The sequence below is a fragment of the Festucalex cinctus genome, chromosome 2 (assembly GCF_051991245.1).
Source record: "Festucalex cinctus isolate MCC-2025b chromosome 2, RoL_Fcin_1.0, whole genome shotgun sequence".
NCBI classification, from domain to species: Eukaryota; Metazoa; Chordata; class Actinopteri; order Syngnathiformes; family Syngnathidae; genus Festucalex; species Festucalex cinctus.
In genome coordinates, this window is record NC_135412.1 from 6250114 (window position 1) to 6277914 (window position 27801).

Genomic DNA, 27801 nt, shown 5'->3' on the forward strand with positions numbered 1-27801 from the left:
TCACTCAGAAAAATGCACTTTTTAAATACAGGATTTAATAACTACTTTTCAATTTATAGATATGGGCTTTTCATAACATGTGGGAGTGATTTTGTCCTAAATCCCCACACCACCAGCCTGTATTTCACCATTTTGTATTTGTTTTTGTAAACGTTTCTGTGGAAAGACAGTGTTTACTAGGGGTGTCACGATTCGCCAACTCCACGATTCGATTTAAATTTCGATTTTGGGGTCACGATTCGATTTTTTTTTCGATTTTTATTTTTTTTTTCCGCTCCCCCACTTTATAACACAGAGGCATATGCTTCTGTAGGCTAAGGCTAGTCTATGATCATTGGTTCTATTCATTGTACAGTAAATCTTATTTCAAAAGATCGGCTACATATAGGTGATGCAATTTCCATATTATTTTTTGTGTAAATTTATGTAATATATGATAATTGACATTAGGCAGGAATGATCAAATTCAAAGAATTTATTTACAATATAAAGTTAACCGTCTTGTTCTTACTGAAGTGTAAAATAAAAATAAAAAAACAAAAACAAAAAGTCACAGTGGGTGCCTGCCATCTATTGACTGTTTTTGGTTACAACAGTGTGCTGTGCGTTCCTCTTAAAATAATGTGCAATGTGCAACAACAACAAAAAATATATTGTATCCAAAGTCATGGAACAAATACAGCCTGAACAAACTATATCCCAACATTTACAGTTGCTGGCATACTGTAGCGTGGTTCAAGTACACTAATTAAATGTTTGAATCCAGCGTTTTCCAAGGCTGCAGGTCTGCTGCTATAAATAGACCTATGGATCTGGCGTTTCGCGCGAGCTGAAGTGTGTGGAAGTTTCACTGTAAATGAGGATGAAATAGTTGGTTGGACCGTTGTTTTCCCACTTCTAGTTGAATTTGATAAATCTAAATCTTTGTGATGCCTGCGTAAATGTCCCGTCATGTTTGTCGTGTTTCCCGTTGTTACGGCTGGCGGCTCGGGCCCGCCGCCGGCTCCGCTCCCCTAGTATGTATGTGTGTGTTTGTGTCGGCTGGTGCCCGTATAATGGTACTTCAGTTTGAATGCGCCAGCGCGACACTCTGATTGGAGGACTGTGCCAGCGCGACACTCCGATTGGACGACTGTGCCAGCGCGACACTCCGATTGGACGACTGTGCCAGCGCGACGCTATTGTGTATCCGTGTATTATACCCCCTATTGGTTATTGTTGTTTCTCCTCCGTTCTGTCAGTTCTGTCAAATGCGGTTATTATTTGTTCACCTTCCACTTTCACTCCCTTGTCAAACCCCTGCCTGAAATTTCAATTAAAACTACTCAGATGTTAAAGTCGACCCGTGTTTATCTACTCTATATTTTCTGTTATTGTGTTACTTCCCTTCCCCTTGACGAGCCGGGCGTAACACCGTGGCCGAGTACAGTACGCGCACATAGCATATCTTGCAACTGTGGTCTTTTTATCGACAACGTTCACGTTTGTCGACATAACTCACCGGGAACGCAAAATGTTTCCAAACTGGTGACGAGAGAAGCGGGAGCGGCTTGAAGCACCATTGCTGTGTCTGTCCGCGCTTGCCATCATGACTGCAGGAGAAGTCAGCTAACAAGTGCCGTTAGCTAGTAGCTGAAATGGCTGCGTCTCATTTGCTTTCCTGGGAGGTGGCGGTGGCGGCGGGGTGGCGGCGGGCGCGGGGGGGGGGGGGGGGGGGGGGGGGCATCGAATCGTGTGTCCTCTCTTCTATTTCGATGCTCGAAATCGTGACGTAATTTCGATCGATTTCGATAAAAAATCGAAATCGTGACACCTTAGTGTTTACACCCCTCCAGCCAATCGCAGAGCGGGGGGTGGCGTGTCGCAAACGGGGCTGGGCGAACGTGTCGGCTGCGTGACGTTACCTCCCCGCGGCAATTTGAAAGCACGCACGCATTATTATTTTTTTTTTCACTCACTCACTCACTCACTCACTCACTCACTCACTCACTCACTCACTCACTCACTCACAGAAGCTTACATGTGTGAATGAAGTGAGTGAAAAAAAAAATCTGTGCGTGCTTTCAAATTGCCGCGGGAGTGACGTCACGCAGCTGACACGTTCGCCCGGCCCCGTTGCGACACGCCCCCCCCCCCCCCCCCCCCCCCCCCCCCACGCCCCGCTCTGTGATTGGCTGGAGGGGTGTAAACACTGTCTTTCCACAGAAACATCCCGCTGTTTACAAAACAAACACAAAATGGCAAATACAGGCTGGGGGTGTGGGGGTTTAGGACAAAATCACCCCCACACGTTCAGAAAAGCCCATATCTATAAATTGAAAAGTAGTTAGTTTGTTTAAATCCTGTATTTAAAAAGTGCATTTTCCTGAGTGAAACCGGCAGACAGCCCTTTTAACAAAGAAATACATATACATTGAATTGTATTGAAAGTCATCTTGAATGTTGTATCTGTTTCTCTTCTACAAACAAATAAATATATAAATGGATCCAATTGTGTTCCAAATTTAGGCCCAGTTGTGAAGTGAAGCTTTCTCTATGTTCTCTCAACAGAGAACGTCACAGAGATCAAGACAGATATTTTTGTCACAAGCTTTGGCCCAGTCTCTGACACAGAAATGGTGAGTTCACCTCCATATAGGTCATTATATAGTTCGGCAATTCCTGCTGATACTATTCCCATGATGAAGCTTTAATAACTTGCGGAATGATTTATGCCCTTAATAAGCCAATCGCTTATGAACTTGAAAGTTCCGCATGATGAAGCAAAAAAAAAAAAGAAAAAAAGTCAACTCCTCTATTATTACATTTTTAATAGGTGCTCCAGTATCTCTGGCACTCTCTGAAAAGGCAGTGGTCAGAGACTGACTATTGACAGTGGTGTGGATATGTAATGTGTGCACATTGCAGTCTAGAATTGTGATAGATAGATAGCCTTTATTGTCATTATAGAAAAAGATGTACAATGAGTGTCTCTTTTTAAAGGCCCAGTCTGCCGGTTTGACTCTGAAAAGGCACTTTTTAAATACAGGATTTAAAACAAACAAAACTACTTCTCAATTTACAGATCAGGGCTTGTCTTCATTTCTAGTGGTGATTTTGTCCTTAAACCCCCAAACCCCCAGCCTGTATTTTGCGATTTTGTGTTTGTTTTGTAAACAGCGGGAGGTTTCTGTTGAAAGACATTCTTTACACCGCTCCAGCCAATCGCAGGGCGGGGGGGGGGGGGGGGGGGGGGGGTCGCAAACAGGGCCGGGCGAATTTGCCAGCTGCATGACGTCACTGCCGCGGCAATTTGACAGCATGCACGGATTATTTTCTTTTCCCACTCACTCATTCACACATGTAAGCTTCTGTGAGCGAGTGAGTAAGTGAAAGAAAAAAAACAATAATCCGTGCGTGCTTTCAAATTGTCGCGGGAGTGACGTCACGCAGCCGGCAAATTCGCCCGGCCCCGTTTGCGACGCGCCACCCCCCCAGCTCTGCGATTGGCTGGAGAGTTATAAACACTGTCTCTCCACAGAAAGTACCGCTTTTTACAAAACAAACACAAAATGGCAAAATACAGGCTGGGGGTGTGGGGGTTTAGGACAAAATCACCACCACACGTTAAGAAAAGCCCAGATCTGAAGTAGTTTGTTTGTTTAAATCCTGTATTTAAAAAGTGTCTTTTCCAGAGTCAAACTGGCAGACTGCGCCTTTAATGCAGCCTCTATGTATAATAGGGAGATAAAAAACAAAAAGAAACCAGTACATTCCTAAAAATATAAACTGAAGTGTTGAATTGTAAGGAAATGGTTAAGACCGTTTTCCATGGCCAAGAACAGAAAATATAAGCTGTGAAAACTACATTTCCAGAGCGCAACTGCTATCAGCAAACAACTGTGAGACCCTTTAAAGAAGATACTTAACTCAACAGGAAGACAATGTGATAACTTCATTAATTTTCATGTACAATTAATATCCCCACTTGCTGTCGACTGAAGATGACATCACCAGTGCTGAGGTAACGACCAATCATGGCTCACCAAGCCCAAAACATAGGTGAGCCGTGAAAGGTCATGATGTATTTCCTCAGCACCGGTGATGTCATCTTCAGTTGACAGCCACTGGGAAAATGTGTTTTTAAAGGTATCATTTGTACATAAAAGATCATGAAGATATCAAATTAGTTCATATTTTTACGGCTGAAAATGGCTCAATGAGTCAAGTATCCCTTTAAAGTACAATCGCCTTGTTTCCAAGAGTGTGATTATTTGCAAAGACGTGGTTCGGGCCTTTGTTACGTCCCCCACTCTAAAAATCCCATTGTAGGTTTTGCATGATTTGCAAATATGTGACCTTTTAATGCTTGGAGAAAATAACATTTCACAGGCTCATATTTGTCACAGATTCCTGCTTCTCACTTTGATCTCTTCCAATGTCAGACAAAATGGATTTAAGAAGAACAGTGTTCAATGTTGTTGGTCATATTTTTCTTCATTCTCTTGATGTGTTTCCTCCCTCCCAGGAATACACCATTGATGTGTTCTTCCGTCAGACTTGGAAGGACGAGCGCCTGTGCTTCAAAGGGCCGATGGAGAAGTTGTCCTTGAACAACCTGCTTGCCAGCAACATTTGGACACCTGACACGTTCTTCCTCAATGGCAAGAAGTCCATTGCTCACAACATGACCACGCCAAACAAGCTGCTGAGGCTCACTGATGATGGCACTCTGCTTTACACTATGAGGTGGGTCCTAACCCAGACGATGCATCAGTATTGATAAGATTGTAAAAAAAAATAAAAAAATAAAAAAATAAAAAAATAAATAAAAAAAAACAGCTCTTGAAACGAAGAGGTCAACTCAGAGTTTTGGAAAGAGCGAAAGAAGAAATTCTTTGAATAATACAACAGTGACACCCAGTGGTTATTTTTGGACTTGCTCTCGACACATCAAGTTTGCAGTAAACACACCGGGAATACGTTGGTAGTGTATTCATTGGGATTACTGACATTCAGGGTTAGTTTTCCCCTCAAATATTTATGATATTAACTTATATATTGTTAAATATTTTAGATGTAACTCCTATAAAGTTGGAATAGTGGTTAGCAGGGGGTAAAGTATTGGTCTTCTTATATATATATTTTTTTGGAAGTACACCCACTCACACAAGCACGCATACATTCAAACGTGTGCGAAACCACGCCGCCCGCACCGAAGGCAAGCGAAAGCAACGTGTCGGCGACTTCATTGACATATCCTTTCCAAACAAAACATCACAAAATGCCCACTACTCTGGCCCAAACGTCATCTGAAGGTGCTTTTCTATTGGCTGCTGATAGATGACGTCACTTCTGTATGACATACTTTCAAACGTCATTTTATTCCGGTTTATATCAAAATAAATGACTAAAAATCACATTTAAAATCATCCCCAAAGGCTCATGCGTTAAATTAATTACCAAAGACTAAAACGAAGGACGTTTGGTAAAATTATAGTTAGTTTTAGTTAGTTTTGTAAACATAAAATGTAGTTTCAGTTAGTTAGCATTTTTGTTTTTATTTTATTTTGTTAATGAAATTGTTTTTTGAATTTTACTTTTAGTTGTTTCGTTAGTTTTAATTAACTAAAATGACCTTTAATGGCACCTGTGTTTTTCGACACCCTCCCTTCTTACTTTGACCATCTCCAAACATTTTTGTTTTTGGTAATTTATTTTAACTGAGTCAAATGCCATCTTTAGCATGTGCCGCGGGCCACTAAAAAATGGACGGGTCGTAGTTTGGACACCACTCATGGTCTAAACCAACGTTAATATGCATACCAAACTTGATCTTAAATGACTAAAGGTGTGCAAAGGGAGGCGATAGATAGGAAATGCAAGGCCTCGGCAAATGGAACGTTACAGCAGTAAACCATTCTAGGTCAAATCATACGATGCAGTCATGTGCCAAAGAGGCTTAATCTGATAGTTAATTGGATATTTTTGGTTGAAGAAGATGTGCTTCACTTAAGTGTGGTAATTCATGTCATTTGACACAGTGTCGTAACAAATGAGACAATCATTTTGAGCTGGATAATGCTGGAATTGAAAAGCACAGGTCCATCCATTGATCACAACAGAGCAGTGGTGGGCAAAGTTCACTGACCTTCATTCATTGTGTCAGTGAAATTATGTATACAGTTAAGTATTTTCACGTAAAGCACATGATTAACCCAGGGGATTTTAATTCAGTATGTTTTTATTCATTTATTATGTACTGCTCAGCTATTTTTTTTTCCCTGAATAACTTATTAACTTATGAGAATTTATCACATCCTCTTTTTATACTGCAAAGTCAAACCGTGAGAAAAGTCCATAATATTGTCCACACAAACCCACTTCTCCTAAACTCTAAAGTTTTAACATTTTCCGATCCTGTGGAATTAGAACTAGTAAAATTAACCTATTACGATAGTCATAAATACAACACGTGCAACAAACTGTGGTGTGAAAATGTGGAGCAGATTAAATGTGGATCTTTAACGATGTCCAATAATAATCTAGCTCAAAAATAAACCTGGAAAAAATAGAGGTATGGAGAGGTACAGGAAAGTGGAGAGGATTGGTTAATCACCTGCTTAATTACCAATATTTAGAATTAAGTAGTTTCAACAAGTTGTTCAATTATATTCTATGACAATACGGTACTACAAAAAGTAGTTATTGTCATTCGTACCATGTATATGTATGTACAGTATTCGGATATGCATTTTTAACTAGGGTGGGTAAAAACAAGTCACACAATCATGAGAGGAAGCTGTAAATGAGAAAGTGACCACCAGATGGCGGGGCTGTCATCTCAAATAAAACAGAAATGAAGAAAACGGAACAATCATTATTGGCACAGTATTCGACGCCCACGCACCCTCAAAGGCTATTGATTTTATTACATTTTACATTTTATTTTTATTTTATTTTTTTAATATAGAGTCAACTCATTTTCCCTTTTCATTTCGCCTCAGACTGACAATATCAGCCGAGTGTCCCATGCAACTGGAGGATTTCCCCATGGACGCCCACGCCTGTCCTCTTAAGTTTGGCAGCTGTGAGTACATTGTTTGCTTCACTCATATGTAACGTCACAACGTCACATCAATGCGAGTCGACATCCATGTCAACAAAGTAAGAGAAAACAAAAAAAAACCATCCATGTCAACAATGTCTCACGTCAGTCAGAAACATCTGCAGAAAGAAATTACGGGGCGGGGGTGTCATTCCTTTTTTTTTTTTTTTTTTTTTTTTTTTTTTTTTTTTTTTATGGGGGTGGGGGCACACAAAATGTTCTTCAGGCTGAATAGAGCGTTGTGACAACTGCATAAGTACTCAGAAACAGTCACTTAAAAGATCAATTCATTCTAAAATCTGAAAGACAAATGGAAAAAAAAAAATTGTGTAGTTCTGTTTGCATTTATTCAATTCAAAAGTTCATTTGCAACAAAACCGCTCACCACTTCTGTAAACAACTTTGTAAGAATGAATGACTCTCTGACCCAGCCCCTTTTTTCTGGGATTGGCTATCAGTTGCCTTCATTTGCTTCTTGGATTTAGGACTGTACGCTATGACTAAATTTCATATTTCGACATGTCTATTCTTTGGTCTTTGACTCAGCATGAGACGTTGCATCAATTCAGTGTTTTATGATGCCTACTGTATTTTGTGTTATTTTATTGATACGTGCACTTGGTGACATTTTTAACTGTCCTAATGGAGTATAGGCAAAACAACAACAACACACCATTGCAAAGCTCGAGAAGATGGAAGTGCACGCTTGTACACCACCGTTCATTTTTCCCAAATTCCAGACAGATCCAAACGGCTAACCTTGCTCTCGCAAGATGAATTCTCGTGGTATTTATTTATTTATTTTGTCCATATCCTGAACCCGAGGGAACTAGTGATGGGACTTTTGGCTCTTTCAGGGGAGCCGTTCATTTGGAAGCCGTTCACGTAAAAGAACGGTTCAAAAGACTGGCTCTTTTATGTGTTTTTTTTTTTCCAAAAAAATGACATATGGAATAATCTAAAAAAAAAAAAAAAAACATTCAATGAAGTTTTGTAGGGGGATGAACGGCTCTCGATTTAGACTCCGTTCCCATCGTTCACGTTGAAGAGCCGTTCAAAAGACTCGATTCGTTTGTGACCGACACATCACTAGAGGGAACAGAGGGAAGCATCATGAAGCTTGCCAACGCGGACGTACGTGTAACGAAACTAATGGAGTGACAGTCATTTAAAGAACCTGCTTCTTGCCCCAGTTAACCCCTTCAGTGAAGAAAGATCCGACTCGTCTCTCGATTGCATCACGGTGTTGTCCTCGATCCAACTCCCGGAAAAGTGCACACATTCAGCCAAATATTTAACATTTAAATAAGCTAACAGTAGTGTCCCGGCAGAGGGCAGTCAGTAGGACACTCTATTCATGTTTAAAATAGATTTAAAAAAAAAAAAAAAACTTTCCAACAGTTGAAATGGTCAAAATCAAATCCCACATAAGACTCCATCAGTTTTCAATGAAAAGTTGGTAGCAGGCTACTCGCTGACCTACCCATAATGTACCGCGCTGCCGAGATGCACACTTCGCGTATTTAGTCCGCAGGGTTGTACTGTAAATCACATAAAATATTAAAATTTTGGCCTTTCGGTTGGCTACTGCTGTAAATGAGGGGATGATTTGGAGTGACTAGCCAGAAGAGTAAATTGTGTCAGTAGTTTTAGTAAGTGAGTTTGTAAATTATGAACAATTGCGCTGTAGTAATTTAATTAAGACAACAAATGACATTTTGGTCAAATTAGCAAAAACAGAACAGCAAGTTGAAGTGAGAGCTCATGTGTGAGCACATTGAACAAGTGAGATTTATGGTATAGATGTCTTTGTTGAATTCCAGAAGATGATCTGTCATTTGAGCTTCGGCGGAAGTAGTTCACAAGTATTGTTGGCAGGTCAGTGAAGAAGTAAGGATTACTGCATGTTAGCCAACTGAATTAGGCCAGTCATCAGTCGGACTTGCCCATAATAAGATGGCCTGTGCGCTTGTCCTACTGACGAGGGCGTGTATAATTATCACTGCGGTGACCCTTGGGGGGGGGGTTTATAAAAAAACAGATCTGGCCAAATGCCACACCTTGCGACCTTCTTGGGCTGGATGATGCCCTTATCTCCAGATTTCTGTGGGACGCAGTCCAGCCAGTGTCAACTATATATGAGAAGCACATTTGACTGCAATCCAATTACGATGTAGGGGCCACTTGGGATTCCTCGGGCAAACTCCTACCTAATCGCCTTAGTGGAATGCCCTGCAGGTGAGAGCTGTGTACATTATAGCAATAATCTGCTGTATTATATTTTACTAGCCGTTTTGCACAAAACATCATCTGTCATGCTTTTTTATTGTTTTCTGACCACCACTGTTTTTATTTATTTATTTATTTTAAAATAATGAAGTCTGCTAAATAATTTCGCTTATAAATAGGCACGATGTCCTTTTTTCAAGGTATTTTCATTAGCAAGAAAACATGTGATTTGGATTTTCTCATTAATATGAAAAATATATTGAATATGTACAAATGAGCTTCGCTTTGATTGGATCTCTGTTGCACTATGGAAAACAGCTTTCCTGTGATTGGTTAGGTCCTGATATATGTGGACGTCTTGTGTCAGCCATGTATTTTCGTTGTGTCGACTCGGCTGGAATTCAACGGGCCATCGGTGGAATTGTGGCCAGCTACCGTGTGCTCTGAAGTGGTTCGTTCCCTCTGTAGGAAAACTTTTGATGCTCTTGTGGCAGCAAGCAGTCTTGGGGATGGAGCAGTGTAAACAAAGCCATGTTACTCAGCTCATCTTCATTGTACATTGTAATGTTTGTTTGTTGTTGTTGTTGTTGTTGTTTTTTTGTTTTTTTTTTAAATCGAAACACCTACATGGTGACCCCGCGTGACCTCATGGCCACCTTATGAGCACCCTTCCTGAATTCAGAGTTGCTTGTTTCTGCACATCTTTGCCTTTCAAATGCTGTTGCATGTGAATGACAAACCACATAAGACTTCAACCTTAAACCATGCCACAAATTCATTTTGACCTAAGTTATGAAGAAAACATTTTGGGGGGGATTGGATTTTGATAGTATGGAACCTTAGGGATGGAACCTGTTTAACATTCGTTTGCACTCATCACAATGCTCTTAACTCCACAACGTGCAAGGAGATCATTATTGAAGTAATCAGTGACAGCACTAAGCCAGTGGTTTCTCTCAGTCTTCCATTTCCTGCTGTAATGAAAAATGTCTCAGATCTATCTCCGACAAATCTGCTCTTCCACGCCTCATCTGTGTAAGTGTTGTGACTTGATAATTCAAGTCTTGGCTCCCAAGGCACAGAACATTGTGTTACAGGTACATGACTTCTTTCTTTTTTTTTTTTTTTTTTTACAGCCACAGCAATTAGCCTCATATAACCTACTAGCCGATTCTTTCAAGATCATTTGATGTTATGGTAATGTGAAATTCTTGCTTCTAGGTACAGCATACAACTAGCACCGCCATTCATTTTGCTCTTAGCGTAAGATATGAAAGGGATTTATCAATTACTGGATGTAAATCTCATCTGCAAGTGTTTCCTTTTACTAGTGATGTAAATTGATGTTACAAGTTACATCACACAAAATTATAGCAAAAAAATAAATAAACATCTTCAAACATTTCCTACTATTGCATATATTTATCTCAAAGTTGTGCAAATTAAAGCAAGCAAAGAGCTGCTCAACTCTAAATTTGGCCCAGGTAAATTCCATTAATCCCTCACTCTCTCCTGCCTTAACATACATCCTAATTTACCTGCTAGCCTTCTAACAGTCAGTTCTCAATCATGCTTGGATGAGTCACTGCACTAAGTTCACACAGAATCTTGTTCAGCATGCACGTTTTTTTTTTTTGGCCCGACTTTGGATTCATGCAAAGAGACATGAGCCAAACAAAATGTTGCATGGTCAAGTTTGTTCTGGGAGAAAAGCTATGTTAAAATATTGGCTATCTAGAAAACGGCTTCATGAGACTGATCTGAGCAGATGTCGGAATTTATATCTTTGATAGTTCAGACTGACAGAGAAGCTTTAGTGAGCAGTCTGGCAACCTTTTTGGCACCCAGTGTTCAGCGCTTAGTGTGTCTTGTGGGAAAGTTGGCACAGGTATGACATCATGCCTGCCAAAGTCATTAGCTCTCCTTGGGAGTAATGCAAATCAGTGAAAGTCTCTTATTCCAATCTAACTGTTGACCAATTAAAGTCACAGCCACACAAGCCTCCAGCAGGCAGGTGAGAACCAACAACGTCATGTCTTCATTACATTTGGCCTTCCTCACCTTCGTCATACCTGCCAAGTGTGTTAATATATTCGGCTGCAGCATGTACCAGCTGTCTAATAGTGGGAAGGTGTTTGCATTTACAGTTGTATTTCATCAAAATATGTGTGTTAATTTGTCAAAAACAAATAATGACAGTTAAAAGCATATACAGGATTTTATAGACTATATTATATTGTTACTGTGACTTTCAGTCAGTGATGTCCTTCCTATCGCAATTCGCAACCAACCCATTTATTTATCCAGGATTGGGACCGACACTTGTTGGGTATTGAGATACTAGTCACTGGACAGTTGCCAAACCCATCTGCACCATTATGTACATTACCAGTACAAAGCTTGACATAAGCAAATTAGCATGTTCTCACCACAGTTTACGAGGCAAAAGTTGCATTTTGCGCCTCAACAAAACACATTAGATAGCAATTAGTTCAACCTGCTGAGTTGGTCCGAATATGCTTGCTGTAGTGATGGGATTTTCGGCTCTTTTCGGTGAGCCGGTTCATTTGGATCGGCTCAGTGAAAAGAGCCGGCTCTTTTTGGCTCTCAAACGGCACTTTTAACTTTAGCTTTTATTTTAAATATTTACGACAAATTTACCATACATTTTGATAAATGACTTGGTGAACTAAATATTGCACTCTACTGACTGCAAATAGCAACAATTATCAAGCAAAGAAAATGATTTTTTCTCATTTTATTGAACAAATTAATAGGCTCCATACAATAAACAAAATTAAAACTTCAACCAACAACAATCAAATAAGAAAAATAGTGAGTAGTAATTTAACTGCAACAGCAGCAGCAAACAAAACAAACATTAGCTCACCCGGTCCAGGATAAAAGACCTTGCTCTATTCTAAATTTGCATAAAAAAAAAATAAAAATAAACATATAAACTTGGACGGGCTGATCCGGCTCCTTCTCTCATCTGACTTTACCCAATTAAAAAAAATGTCTCCAAATGTTACTGCATCTTCGGCTCATCTTGTACAAACCGCGTTTGTGTGTCGTCCTTTCCTCTCCTGTTTTCTCCTCCTGTCTCTCTCTGTCTGCGGCTGCGCAAACGAGGCGGAGCATGTGTTCCATGTAGGGGTGTTAAAAAAAAAAAATCGATTCGGCGATATATCGCGATACTACATCGCGCGATTCTCGAATCGATTCAATTTAAAAAATTTTTTTTTTTTTTTATTTTTTATTTTTTTTTAATAAGAGCTCAGAATTGTTCATTCGGTAGTCTTACCGATTCAACGTCTTATCATCATTGCCTTTTTTTTTTTTTTTTTTTTGGTGTGTGTGTGAATCGATTTTTAAACTTCCATTTTTAATGGAAAAATATTCAACAAAACGTCTGACTTCGGGTTAGGATTCACACCTTGAGCATGGAAGAATGTTATATGAACGGAACATTAAGCCTTAATATTTTTATTTTAATGCTGTTCAAACATGAAACAGATTACAACCTCTATAAGACTGAAATTTCAGATAAATAAATAATACATTTTCATATAAATCTTACACTCTACAAGCTTACTGATTAGTATTTTCTAAATTTGAATTAAAAAAAATCGCAACAATCGACTTATAAATTCGTATCGGGATTAATCGGTATCGAATCGAATCGTGACCTGTGAATCGTGATACGAATCGAATCGTCAGGTACTAGGCAGTTCACACCCCTAGTTCCATGTGCAGTGACCACCTCCCCCACACCCCCTCCCCCTCCCTATCTGAGCATGGCAGCTGAGACACTGCCAAACCTCGCTTCAGACACCGTGAAAAAGAAGGGGGGGGTGGAGAGAGAGAGAGAGAGAGAGAGAGAGAGAGAGAGAGAGAGAGAGAGAGAGAGAGAGAGAGAGAGAGAGAGAGAGAGAGAGAGAGAGAGAGAGAGAGAGAGAGAGAGAGAGAGAGAGAGAGAGAGAATGACGGTGCCGGCTCTCGAGCGAGGGTGCCGGCTTTCATCGTTCACTTCTTTGTACCGGCTAGTTCGCGACCAACACATCAATAGCTTGCTGGGCTGGACACATGCGCTCACATCACCAACTGCGGGTTGTCGCAGGTGGAGGCAAGTTTGGTGCTACTTACGCCGCACCTGCTAGCTAGCAACAAGCTTTGGTAGGTTACTAGTGCGGCTAAACACGTTGCGAAGTCACCAAGTACCGTTTTCATAAAGGGAACATGGGGAAAGTTGGATGTCATGCTAATTGCTAAGCTAACATAGACTGATATGTAATTGGGTTTGAGTGATTGAACAAACTTCACTTAACAGAAGTCTGGATTGAACTGTGCTAAAGAGGAGGGTATCCAACTTTGAATAGCAAAATAGCAGAAAAAATAATAAGTGTCTGAACTCTTGATGAGAAACTCATAACCAGAAATTGGAACTGAATTAACGTACATAACTTAAAATAATTTTAGGTGGAATGGTCTGTCAGCTATGGTAGTAGGCTAGCCTAAGTAGTGAGCTAGTATTAATCTCGTGTAAAATAGTTATATCAGTACTGTCTTATTATGTTTGTATTCATAATAGAGTCCTGTGATTTTAGATTTTTGCTTCTCAAATCATTGATTAGCAAACCTGATCCAGAAAGAAAAAAAATATAGTGCAAATATAATACACTATAATACACAATATAATGTACACTACTAATCTCTGTGGCATTGTTTATCATTTTCCTGGACACTATTTGGCTGAGCTTGTTCCACATGGAATAACAAATTTCTTGCTTAACTCTTTGCAAACTTTGGAGCTACTTTCTTTGGAAATGTGCTCTGATTTTCATATCTTCATTCTGTTTATTTGTGTTTATTCAAGGCAATTGAATAATGGATGAGAATTTCAGCACATTTCCATATTTACTGTAACCCAACTGAATTCGGCTGAATAGGGGCTTCATCCTGGATTGGTAGGCAGCCAATCGCAGATAAAATGAACCATTATTTAGCTCAAATTCTTATTTCCATTGGCATGCCAGTCATCAAAAATTTGAATATTTCACAAGCCCACTGACATTACCTGGCATGTAATTTCAGCCTGTCAGTTCTTAATAAAAAAAAAAAAAAAAAAAAGATGAGCATGTCGTCACGTGACGGTCACTCCATTCCCATGGTAAACTTTGCTCTCGGTAGTGAAATAACAGCAAATTAAACGTGTCTGAGTGACCAAATTCCACATGTTCAATACACAATTTGTATCTGTGATTAATTAAGAATGATCACCCCTCGACCCCTGCACACATTGACGTTCAACCAAGTTGTTGTATCTCATTGACGGTCCAAATGACAGATAAACTTCATTTGTTTGCGCAAGATGAAATCACAGGGAAAGCTTTTTGACACATGATGAAGGTTAATCTGACTTGGTCTGGCTTCGGCTGACACACTGTCACCCCTGACATAGATGGGCACTTTGAACAACAAAACTGAAATAACTGTCCGTGCGCAAACTTGTGTTTACAAATGTTGCTCTTTGTTTGTTTTTTTAATAATTGTTAGATAGCTGACATATTTGCAGCATGAAGACACATGCAGTGATTCTCTGTCTCTGTGCCAGATGCCTATCCAGTGTCTGAGGTGGTTTACACGTGGACTCAGGATGCTGCCAAGTCTGTAGTGGTGGCAGACGACGGGTCCAGACTCAACCAGTACCTTCTGATTGGACTGACTGCTGGCACAGAGGATATACATACAAGTAGAGGTCGGTGTGCAGAATGAATGCAAAATGGACTTTTGGTGGTCAAAGGTCAAGTTTCCAAGGAATAGTATGGGCGTAGTTTACGAGCCTCTTCAATGAGGCTCTTCACGCGTTTCAGAAATGTTCACGTTTTGACAAATTACGTTTTCCATTATTTTTGAGTGGACGATGTGGACCCATATTTATAAAAAAAAAAGTTTTGAGACTTAATTATGCTTAAAATAACCTGTGATTAAAAACAAGTAACAAACTAGGGCTGAATCTAATCGTCTGACACATGACGTACAAGTGGTTTGAATTTTTTTGTAAGATACATACATCATGTAATTTATGATCTCAGGTTTTGGACAGGTGTAATGCTGGTTTGGCTGCCATGTGCATGTCTGATGTTGTCAAGAGCTTACTGTATATAAATGGACTCAGTTGGGTTTACATTTCACAGCCAATTTTGTTCTGATGGCCTTTGTGTTCATTTCATTGTTCATGGTTCTGACAACATGATGCGGACAAGTCTTTCAATAGCCCTCACAGCTTATAAGAGAAAATTTATATATGCATTAATTTCATAAAGATTAAATGTGCATGTAGCGCTTCTTGCAGTCTTATTGGTACAACCATACGCCACGCACGGCAGCATTTCACAACTAACATGAAAACGCTGTGGGAAAACAGATACTTTCAATTTAGAGGGTGGAAACGTAAGATGGCTGCCGGTGGCTTCACTTCTTGCTATGGTGATATAAGTGGCATTGTGAGTCTGTATATAAGTCCGTGGATGTCGCTCACCATCATCCATGGAATGCTCAAGTTTGCGTGAATGCACAGTCACATGGAAAATTAGAGGGAACGTTGAGCGCAATAGGGCGGCACGGTAGTCGAGTGGTTAGCACGTCGGCTTCCCAGTTCTGAGGTCTCCGGTTCGAGTCCAGGCTCGGACCTTCCTGGGTGGAGTTTGCATGTTCTCCCCGTGCCCGCGTGGGTCTTCTCCGGGTACTCCGGTCTCCTCCCACATTCCAAAGACATGCATGGCAGGTTTAATTGGGCGCTCCGAATTGTCCCTAGGTGTGCGTGTGAGTGTGGATGGTTGTTCGTCTCTGTGTGCCCTGCGATTGGTTGGCAACCAGTCCAGGGTGTCCCCTGCCTACTGCCCAGAGCCAGCTGAGATAGGCGCCAGCAGCCCCCGTGACCCTTGTGAGGAATAAGCGGTCAAGACAATGGATGGATGGACGTTGAGCGCAATACTGACTGAAGTTTTTCAATCCAACTTGAATCCTGAAGTCATAATATTTCATTTCCAAAAGGTCACTTTTCTGTCAGTTAATCAGCTAGACTCGGAAAACCCATAATTATATTTACAAAACTTTCTTACATAAATATGAAAGTGCATTTGATTAATCTAGTTGTCATGTCTCTACCAGAAGCTATTTGTGTGCATGTCCGCCAAACAAAATCCTCTCTACACAGCCAGTAATGGGGTCAAAAGGCAGTGATGGAGAGCCCTTTCTCTGTAAACAAATCCTCCACTGGCCACACTTTACTTTTATTCTTTACCTGCCGAAAGACATACTGTACATGGCGTGTCATTGGTAACACCCGATAAAGTGATGTAACTAATTCTAGATTAAAAGAAGGAGAAATGAGCGTGTGAGGCCGATAGTAAATGTGGGCGACATTATCGGGGGATCAGCGTCAATGAGCGGAGGCCAGTATGTGAGAGTAGCCTATCCCTCGCACAACCAGCTGTCTACGGGCCCCGGGCAGCCTTGTAAAACAACACTTATCCCTGGCGTGAGGCCGCTTGCGCGCGCACACGCACGCACGCACATACGCCACAGAACCAGAGAGAAGCCTTGGATTAATCCTCAAGCAACACCCACCCACCCCCACCACCACGATGCCATCCAACCAACCCCATCAGCGTTTGCATAAGAAGATGACATCACATATCAGGGAGGGATTGCTTGGTTTGTCCAGTGCGTGTGTTTGTGTGTATGCAGTAGTCTGCCGATTTATCTTAATGACTGTCCTGACTAGGACATCTGCAAAGTGAGGGAAGACATCTTGGAGGCAAGCGGGTAACGTCTGAGTTAGTTTTGGCATGTATACGATTTAATTATCTGATAACTGCAATAGTTGTTCATCTTGCTTAGGAACATGAACCTGTGTGGATGTCAGAATGGGATTGGTCAGCCAGCTGTGACACGTGGAGGGTTGGTGGGGGGTTTGGGGTTATTGAAAGGCATCTGCTTAATACTCTTATGTAAAATGGAACTGTAATACAAGTCCATCCAGTTTGTAGTAGAATCATTATTAGAAGTGTGCATCCCACCTGCTTTAAAAAAAATAAAATAAATAATAAAAAATTGCACCAAGCCCAAAATTATCATTACAAAAAAAAAAAAAAGAATAATTGTTGCTGTTCTTAACTCATTCGCTCCCAGACATTTTCACAGAAGCAATCCCATTCGCTCCCGACTGTTTTACTGAATTTTGACTGATTTTGCAAGGCCCACAGAATATTGTGTTCTATTGCTATAAAAGCATGGAACCTGTCAAAAGAAAGATTTAAGTCTCTTCTTTCATCAGGGGAAAAAAGTATGTTTCTATCTGTTTCCGTTTTGCAGCAATTAGCATTAGAAGAGAGCTAAGTTTCATCAGTTTTCACAAATCTATTTAAAATTCTAAGTAATTTAGCTTTTTATCTAGATGGCCCTGGTTGATATCCTTTGATCTGCTGCCACCTGCTGGCCGTTTGTGTAATAACTACCATTTCTGCAACCGTTCGTTGCAGTTGAGAGGCTGCATCAAAGCCTTCTGTATGCTCTAGCATTAAAAAAACAAACAAACCAAAAAACGTATAAATACGTCTTTGGGACACTTAAAACATTAAAAAAAAACGTATTTACACGTTATTGGGAGCAAATGAGTTAATATACGAAGGTGGGCATTCCGTCTATATTGACAGAAGGTCCGTCAATGACGGACACCTATTTTGTTGACAATTAGCGATTTATGAGAAGTTTAGAAAAATTGAGGGACTAAGCATTTCCGTAAGTGGGTTTTCATTCGTCAATGTAATCATCAATAACTGGGTCAGAATTTTCAAGAAGAGCCTGGTTTGGAGTCTGGACTGATGGCAGCTCAGTGGAGTACTCACACTCGTCTACGATGAAGCCACACGGTTGTAATGTCTTGCTGAAACAAGCAGTTTAGATCCCTAAAAACTCCAAAACCATTTCGTACATTTCAGCGTTAATGGTTCCTTCACAGATGTGCAAGTTACACATCACAGATGTTTGCTTTTGAACTTTGCGTGTTAGTAATCCAAATGGTCTCTTTCCTCTTTTGGCCCAGAGGATCTAACGTCCATTATTTTCAAAATCAATTTGAAATGTGGACTCGTCAGACCACAGCAAACTTTTACACATTGTGTCACATTCAAAATGAGAGAATATTTGCAAAAAATGAATCATCATTTTGTTTTGTCTTTGCAGTATAAATTGAATATAGGTTGAAAAGTTTTCCAAATTGTTGTATTGTGTTTTTATTTGTTTTACACAACGTCCCAACTTCTTTGGAATTGGGGTTTGTATTATGCTCTTGGATGAGAAGTTTAGTGTATGACGCTATCAATGAATCAAAAACTACAGAGAGTACTTGATTTACCCTACAAGTCTCATACCAGCCGTTTCTTTGGGTTTAGAGTAAGTTATGGCCTAAGCCACATTTCTTTATATACATCCATCCATCCATTTTCTTGACCGCTTATTCCTCATAAGGATCGCGGGGGGTGCTGGAGCCTATCTCAGCTGGTTTTGGGCAGTAGGCGGGGTACACCCTGAACTGGTTGCCAGCCAATCGCAGGGCACACAGAGACGAACAACCATCCGCACTCACAAGCACACCTAGGAACAATTCGGAGCGCCCAATTAACCTGCCATGCATGTCTTTGGAATGTGGGAGGAGACCGGAGTACCCGGAGAAGATCCACCCACGGGGAAAACATGCAAACTCCACCCAGGAAGGCCGGAGCCTGAACTCGAACCCGAGTCCTCAGAACTGGGAAGCGGACGTGCTAACCAGTCACCACCGTGACGCCCCTTTATATACAGTACACAGGTAACATTGATGCTCTATGCTTTTTAAGAGGAAGATTTATGAAGCTATTGTTGCGGGTGGTGGAGATTGGCTTGTGTGTGACGGAGGGGAGAGAGAGAGACGCGAGACTGAGCAGGAAAAGGTGTAACACTATCATGGTAGATTTTATTTATTTTTTTTAATCTTATAATCTTGCACAACAGTAGAATCTAAGAAATGCCAATTATATTCCTCAATTAATGATGTCAGGTTTTCCTTTGAGAACATTGAATGCCACTTGAAAAGTTAAACGTATTTGTTCTTGATGGAAGATTGACCGAGGCCTACATTTTGCAGAAGTACAAATAGAAAAGAACATGCGCAGTGAGATCAGTGGCTAAATATAACAGGATTGATGTCTTTTGTTAGCGCTGTGAGTCCACATTACCATTTGAGTGTCTGGAGGCGGAGATTAGTGTATACCTTTCTTGAGGACATCGCCGGTTGTGTCTCAGATGTTGCTTAAAATAACCCTAACCCCACCTCTACAAATAGATTCAAAGTGGAAAGTAACATTTGTGCCAAAAGTCATAATCTATATGAAAATTATGAAGTTCCTACTCACCAGTTGACCAGCATTGCAGCGTCGTTCCCCGATATAAAAGGAAGTTCTCCTCGAACGTGACGTACAAAGCATTGGTAAAAAAGTGGTAAGATCCACCAAAGGAACATGTTCCTCTTCATTCCTCCGTTCCCAGTCCTGCTGGGATCCTCGCATCAAACGAGACCCCGGGGCTTCCCAAGTCGGCGGCGCCTGATGTCCGGTCTCGTCCAGCAAATCAAGTTGATGGGCCTGCTGCTGTCCGGCAGGCGGCCTGAAGTCATTAGGGTGTCGGAAGTTGCTGATGACGGGGTCAAAAAGACCAGTAGATTTGGGGATCTATGCTTGGAGTCATGACAGGCGGTGGTGAGGCCTACCTGCAAATCTGCCATCAGCTGATCCCATACAACCCTGCATTTTACTCACGCCTTCCCTTTGTAATTCAGCAAAATCCACCAAATTAAAACAGAAAAACTCAAAGTCATGGGGAAAAAAAAAAGTGCTGTGCCCCACCCCTCCCGCCTAGCCCCCTTCCATCCCACCGGCGATTAGTTGAGGCGACTGGTCGCGTTCTGTGGCTGTGAATTTGCTGAGGTGTGCGCTGCCGTCACCACTCACAGATCATGCCTCATGTGGATTGGCATGGCTGAGTGGGCGGGGCATGGAGGATCCCAGGATAGGAAGGCTCGCCCTTCCCCGGGCCGCTGCCACCCTCCCCCTTCGCTGCCACTCTTGGTCTTACTGACGGCAGGATGCAGATTGTAACCAGGGATTAGGGTGGTTCAAAAATCCGATTTTGCCCGGAGAAAGCCTTGCGTATTAATGTGTGCGTGTGTGTGCTCGCGAGAGAGGGAGACAGCATGTTTGAGAGCTGTTTGTGTTTGTTTGGTCTGTGTGTGAGAGTAGTGTAGTCAGTGGATCTTTCATAGTTGACTCGCGCCCGCAATCGGGAACTCCTCTTGGCAAGTAGTTGTTTTAAGCCTCAAATGCAATCTTCACTTGTTTAAATGAAAATTGCAAATCCCGCCCCAAACGTACACACCCACGGAAGCCTGCCTTCAACTGCTTTTTGGTTGATGTCCCTTGCATTGTCATAACACTTTATATAATCTCATCACATTTTCAAAATAATAAACTGTGCTTGATTTTATTCTCACATTAAGAATTCATGTGATTCATTGTATGTGATTTTCTCTTAAACCTGACCTCATTTTTGCTGTCCCAAAACCTGTGATTATTGGTGACAATCCTTTTTCTTTTGATATCTGGAGAAATGAAGCAACATTGCAAGCTTGTGGTCACACGTCTCCAACATTTTTGCATTCATTTTCTGACGTGTAAAAAGAAATTGATTTGGACGGATATTCAACAAAGCATGTTTGTTGAGTTCCAGGTAACGTTTCTCGCCAGATTTTGGGACAACACAGACTCAGTACTACCAAAGTAGGGCTGGGTATTGATTCTAATTTCCTCAATCAGTTTGATTTTGATTCATGTTGTTCAGTTTGATTCATTTTACTTCAATCCGATATTGATTAATTATGGCTCATCAATTCATCTTAAATGTCAAGGACATGATAAAAATTCCACAAACATTAAAGTCCAAATTAAGTTTTGCGGAGGCAATAAGTGGTTAAATTATTTATTTTATTAATTAAAGTAATGTGCTTTAACTCTTTTACTGCCACACGTTATTAAAAAAACAAGCCCCAATGCCAGCGGATTTCGAGCATTTTAACTCATTTTTCGAAGCAAACAGAATATTGTGTTCTTTTGCTACATAAGCAACATGGGTACCACATGAAATATCACATTCTATTCTTTCATTATAAAAAACAGTTTCTACCTTATTCTGTTCTTTAGTAATCACCATTTGAAAATAGGTCATTTGAGTGACATTGAGAGAAAATTGAAAAGAAAAGATAAATTTTCTCCACAACAGTGACTTTGATACTAATATTTTTTGTTTAGTGACGCTCCGTCAAATTAGGTTTAATGTTACAAAGGCTTTGATCATTCACGTCAGCCTTGAAAACGTTCTATTTCATCAGATTGCGTCATGTTTCATTGTAATTTGCAGCTCTAGTTAGGGCCCGAGCAGCTACCGCTGCTATCGGCTGGCCATAGTGAGTGGGTGTTTTTTGATTTCACAACTCATTGACCCGGCTTCACTGCACTTGGAAGTTGCATTGACATATTAAAAAAATAAATAAAAATAGTTGACGTCACTTAACGTTTATGGCGGCATACATCGTGATTTTACTAAACGTTATTAAACGTTTTTGGCGGTCAAAGAGATAATCATTCAGTGTTATACAATTCTGAATGTCTTCAAGTGCAATAAGTCAAGTCTTTCATAAGAGTAAGTATATTCATGTGAAGTTTTTGAGATATAACATGTTTTTTATTTACAAAAAAAGCACTACTACTCCGCCAGATGAGGATGCATGTCTTTTCAAGCATGTTCATACAGTACTGTACTCTTTCATTTCATCGCAGAGAGCCTTCTAAATGCACATCATGTTTCATGTGAAAATCAAGCAAAAGTTCTGGTAATTAGGCAATAGTAGAATTAAACACATTCAAAAACAGATGACCTAAAAGCACAAATACAACTCTTAATAACGATCAAAGTAGAAAAAAAAAAACATTTCTATAGCGTGTCAATGCAAGAAACATTTTTATTTTATTTTTTTTTAACACAATTTAGGATAAAATGGCCTCTTTGTTACATTTTTTCTTGTCACCTTTTAATGCTGATTGCATCTGTTCCTTTTTGTCACTTGTTTGCAACAGATGTTCCTCAGTTATTGTTTCGCACCGGCAATAATTGAGTACAATCTGTTCAATCCAACACATAATAAATTACACATGTCAATAATGTACTTTTGAGGCTCCCACTTTCTGTGTTCTTACGGTTTTTTTTATTTGATTTTATTGTTTGTTCCCCCACAGGTCAGTATACAGTGATGATGGCTCACTTCTACCTGAAAAGGAAGATTGGATATTTTGTCATCCAGACATATATGCCCTGTTTCATGACTGTAATCCTGTCTCAGGTGTCATTTTGGCTAAATAGAGAATCTGTTCCTGCACGGACGGTTTTTGGTGAGTGAAGCCCACACACACCAGAGAGACTCATAAAAACGGTCCAGACTTATTAAAACCTCCACTCCAGGCAGCTCGCAACATCCCACTTTCAACATATGTTTTGTTTGCAGGGGTGACCACAGTGCTGACAATGACCACCCTCAGCATCAGCGCCAGAAACTCCCTCCCTAAAGTGGCCTACGCTACAGCAATGGATTGGTTCATTGCCGTCTGTTACGCTTTTGTCTTCTCGGCCCTCATCGAATTTGCCACAGTGAACTACTTCACCAAGAGGAGTTGGGCATGGGATGGAAAGAAAGCTCTGGAAGCACAACACCCAAAGGTACAGTACATTCATGGCACGTTCAGTGTCATGAAGGAGAGAAGTCCGTCTAAAAAAAAATGTCTTTACAATAATGTGCTGTGTGCGCCCCCACATGGTATTCTCATTAACATTGCATTTGTACAATTTGAATGAAGCAAAATACACCTGTTGTTATCCATCTTAGGGGGCGGCCATTTTGCTGTCAATTGAAAACGGCCTCACAGTTGCTCTGGTAACGACCAATCGCAGCTCACCTGTTTTCTGGGCTTGGTCATGTCACGTCGGCAAGCTGAGCCGTGCTTGGTGGTTACCTGAGCCCATAGCAACGAGAATCTCATTTTCAGTCGACAGTATGTGGCAAAATGGCCGTTCCCTGTGATGGATAAAACCGGGTAGATTTTGCGGTTTAATTCATATTCCAAAAATGCAATATTAATCAGAAGACTAGTGTGGCTGCATGGAACATATTGTAGAGAACATGTCTGGGTTGACTTCCCCTTTAATGTTTGATTGGGTCATAATGCTGGCCATTAATTCAAAATCACAAGGTCTACCAAACATTTTTAACTCATTCAAACCCCAAAAATGTGTAATACTTTGTCTCCCAAAAACGTATTTATACGTTATTTATTTTCTTTTTAATGCAAGAGCATACAAAAGACTTTGATGCAGATTCTGACACGAAGTGGTAGCATTGGTAGTTATTACAAAAAACGGCCTGCGGGTGGCAGCAGAGTATAAGATCAGCCAGTGCCATGTTGCAACAAGCTCTTTTTTGCAGTGTTTTCACCAGAAATGTGAATATTGATTAATTTAGCTAAATCCTACTGCCTAGCATATTCAGAAACTTGTATTTAAAAAAAATGTCTGTGATCCTATTTAATAGAGAAAAAGTGAAACTAATTTATGAAAAAAAAATCCAACTGTGAAAGTTTGCTTTTAGGAAGTTCATACTGACTTCCCAAAATGTATGATGATTGCTATCTTTTCATTGTACCAGATATGTATCCTTACAAATCTGCTTACCATGCACGTGTACACCTGCATAAAATAGAGTGGATTTGCACTTGTAAGGACTGTAGATCAAACTCCATATTTGACCTTGATTGCTTGTCCAGTGGGACAATTAGTGTGTTGTGTTTAGCGCATCACAAAGCTTTTGTTATATGTCACGCTGCAGAAACGAGACCCCGTGGTGCTGTCGAAAAAGTCCAACAACGTTTGCTCAGCAGCCGTCAACTACACGCCGAACCTCACCAAGGACATCGCGATCTCCACCATCTCCAACACGACTTCGATGCAGCTGCGAGCCTCTGAGGTAAAGATGACGGACCCCAAGAAGACCTACAACAGTGTCAGCAAGATCGATAAAATGGCCCGGATCGTGTTTCCTGTTCTTTTTGGAACCTTCAACCTTGTGTACTGGGCCACATATCTGAACAGGGAACCGGTGATTAAGGGAGTTGTTGCTGCGCCCTAGTCTTCTTTTGGAACATTTTCATTTTTTTTGACTGAATTTCAACCTAAAAGGGAAACTAAATCACATAACAGCTTGAAAAGCGACATTTCAAGTACCGTTGAAAGCTGCTAGATCCAATCCTCTTTTGATGGCCTAAAGTGCTGCTTGACAGCACCGTAAACTTTGCTTGGTGCTATTCTTCTTGTTCATCCATCCTGCTGCGGTTCGCATGACGCACTCCAAAACAATCAAAGCTTGAAGCACAGGAGCAGAAGTCATTGTGCTTGTTTGACAAAGTTTTCAATATTCATTTGAGGTTTTTGCATTGTTGCCTTGGATTTAATTGCCTGAGATGCTCTGTGCATACACGTACTGCTGGGAAACCGCCGTACAAAATTGCATTTTGTGCTACAATCCCTTGGAACTTACGGCGCTGATAATTTGCTTTCATGTCATTTGTACCTGCTTTTAAAGTGAACTTTTTTGCTATTGCATTGGGCACGTTCGTGCGTGTGCAACTTGACTTGCACATTCAAGCCTTCCACGGAAGATCTGGTCGCAAATATTAGTGAAACATTCAATAAGCAACTTGGGAAATAACAAGACTTTTCACCCATAACATTTTTCAAAAGACTTCATTTAGGGCATGCCAACAAGAATATTAAATCAAAATATCTTTGGCCGACTTTCACTGGATGACTGGTCAGTTCTGGAGGATGCGTTTTGCACAAATTTCCCACGTGTGTGCTCAATTAAATTTGAGCCCGGTTAGCCAAAGTAGCGAGTGAAAGTAAATTCACAGATGATCGATCCCAACTTGCTTCAACCATCAGTGCTACAGTATACTGAGACCTTACAATAGGTATTACGAGCACAGCATACTGAACCCTATGTACCAAGTACAGCAGGGGTGTCCAAACTTTTTCCTCTGAGGGCCACATACAGAAAAAAAGAAAGCTGCAAGGGCCACTTTGATTTTTTTTAAGTTATTTATTAAAACACATTCATTGCCAGACCAGCAAAAAAAATAAAAAAATAATGCATCATTTGACGTATTTTTCCGTCAATGGCAGTGAATGAGTTAAACATGTAAAAAAATCAATGAAGCAATTATAAATTGGTGATATAATGTGCAGTTACTTATTGAAAACTGCTAACAGTCACAAGGCAAATAGTGACCCCTGGGTGCCACTATAATAGATATGCCTCTCCACTGAGCAGCAGCTGATCCCAACTTGACATTCTGAACCACAACAAGAACAATCGGTTGTCAACTGACCACACTTAAGAACCATTAATCTAATGTGATGTTTTCACAAATTGGCCCTTGACACGAAGCAACAAGTGGATGAAATTATTTTTATTTCTGAAACTTTATTATTAGCTGCAAATTTGTGTCTTTGCATAGCTAGAAATGTTTAATCCACCCTCTTTTTTAAATTATTTTTTATTTTTTGAACAGCATTGAAAAATTATTTTTAGTATTTGCCGTGGGCCACTAAAAAATGTATGGCGGGCCACAAATGGCCCCCGGGCCGTAGTTTGGACACCCCTGGAGTACAGCATCCTCAACAAGATTCATTTTGCGTAACAGTTTACTCTTTTCGGTTGAAGTAAATCAGCAAATAAGAAAGGCATCCAATGAACATCAAAAAGAGGTACAGCTGAAGCTGATTACTTGTTTTTAAAGCTAACAAGGCAGAAGAGAAGAACAAAATTGCTGCTAGGGTTGTGTTTTGCATTTTACAGAAATTTGTCTTGTAAGAGAATCATGTTAACTCTGCTTTGTCACAAAAAAAAATTGAGTTTGATGTCTTTCTGTTTATGCTTGTGCAATAACTGTTTTTGGGCACAAGCAGTGGGCCATAGAGGGATAAACTCAATGACACAGCCTGCTGCTTTGATCAATTAGGAAAGTGATTTTGTTTTTGTTTTTGTCAAAGAGAACTTTCCTGCTGATGAAAAGATGATGGCTTGCAGCGCCATGTCGATAAAGGTTAGCCGTGCCGTACCCACTTTGCTTTGTGACTCCACCATCGGCTCCTTTTGTATCATCTGTGCCCGGGTGAGTGGAACCTGCCGTTTATAGAAGGTTCTGTCAGTGACATGATGAGCAGCAGGTGTCAATCAATGACCAGACAAATCCAAGTTCTTGTGAATGGGAATTGAAGCCTCAAAGCGAGCCCACTCACTTGACGACTGTTTCTATATAGCCGAGCAGATGGTTGAATTATGTCAGGTAGATGCGCAGGGTTACCGACCCGTCGCCCCCCCCCCCCTCCCTTTGCATGCCACGGAGTTCCATTAAAGTTGGGCATGAGTGTGTGTGTGCGTGTGATGAAGAGCAGTTAAGCCTCTGCTGCCATTTGTCACTTGTGGTCCGATCAATGCGGGGATATTAGTTTTAAAGAGCAAAATGTCACACAGAGACCATGAACTACTAGGTGATAGGCTAACTACACGTTACTTTGAAGTGCAATAAACTGTACCATAGCAAAAATGTAAAAATAAATTAATAAAATAAGAATGCATAAATTTAACCCACAAAAAAATTAGTGGTAATTTTGATAGCAATGCAAATTTCCCACCTTTTTTTTTTTTTTACTTGCAAAAAAAGAGTGTGGAAACTAAAGAAATGTAAAACAATAAAAGGTAAAAATAGAGACCATAAGAGAAACAAGAAATATAACCAATAGCAGTAAGCCATTTTCTCCATTCTGAGACTGTCTATCGTTGACCAATGATCAGCTCCCCACAATCAATAGTCCTTATAAGGTGCAGGCTATATGTACCGTAAGTTACTTTTCATATAAAATAATCATTAAAGTAACTAATTTACTTTTTCAAAGTAACTGTGGCAACATTAGAATGTTTGAATGTTTTGAAAGGTAGATACAGAAAAGTGTAGGTGTACATTGGGTTTATGTTTATTTCCAGAATGAACATTTGTTCGTGTTCATACAGCTGTGTGTCCTTGCAAATCAATTGGCCAGTGAAGGACAATTGTACAGTGCTGCCATAGCAACCCTGACCATTACATGCGCTCCTCCTAACATCAGTCAAGACTTTCTTAAGCTTTGTAGCAAATCTTTTGTTGTTGGCTATTTTTTTCCCTCATGTGCTGTACTTATTTTATGAATTTAAATTAAATAAAACTATGAATAAAAATGCTGTAAAC

General features: G+C 40.4%; 2 protein-coding genes across 3 annotated transcripts in view; one reads left to right on the top strand and one right to left on the bottom strand.

The window, feature by feature from the left end:
* LOC144013490 (gamma-aminobutyric acid receptor subunit beta-3-like) overlaps positions 1-20477 on the bottom strand; it is a 64449-nt gene extending 43972 nt beyond the window's left edge. The window contains exons 1-2 of one of the 2 annotated variants that reach the window (XM_077512445.1): positions 20127-20477; positions 19774-20050 (exon numbers count right to left, since the gene is read on the bottom strand). In XM_077512445.1, coding sequence (XP_077368571.1) covers positions 19774-19892 — 119 coding nt within the window. In that variant the 5' untranslated portion in view covers positions 19893-20050; positions 20127-20477. Of the gene's footprint in view, positions 1-19773 lie in introns of both variants that reach the window. The other variant, XM_077512446.1, reaches the window with a different exon arrangement.
* On the top strand, positions 2555-27777 carry LOC144013493 (gamma-aminobutyric acid receptor subunit alpha-5-like). Its single transcript, XM_077512452.1, has 7 exons — positions 2555-2618; positions 4508-4728; positions 6987-7069; positions 14931-15074; positions 22705-22857; positions 22971-23182; positions 24345-27777. Exons 1-7 carry the CDS (start codon positions 2616-2618, stop codon positions 24642-24644), a joined length of 1116 nt encoding a protein of 371 aa, XP_077368578.1. The 5' UTR covers positions 2555-2615; the 3' UTR covers positions 24645-27777.
* The last annotated feature ends 24 nt before the right edge of the window (positions 27778-27801 follow it).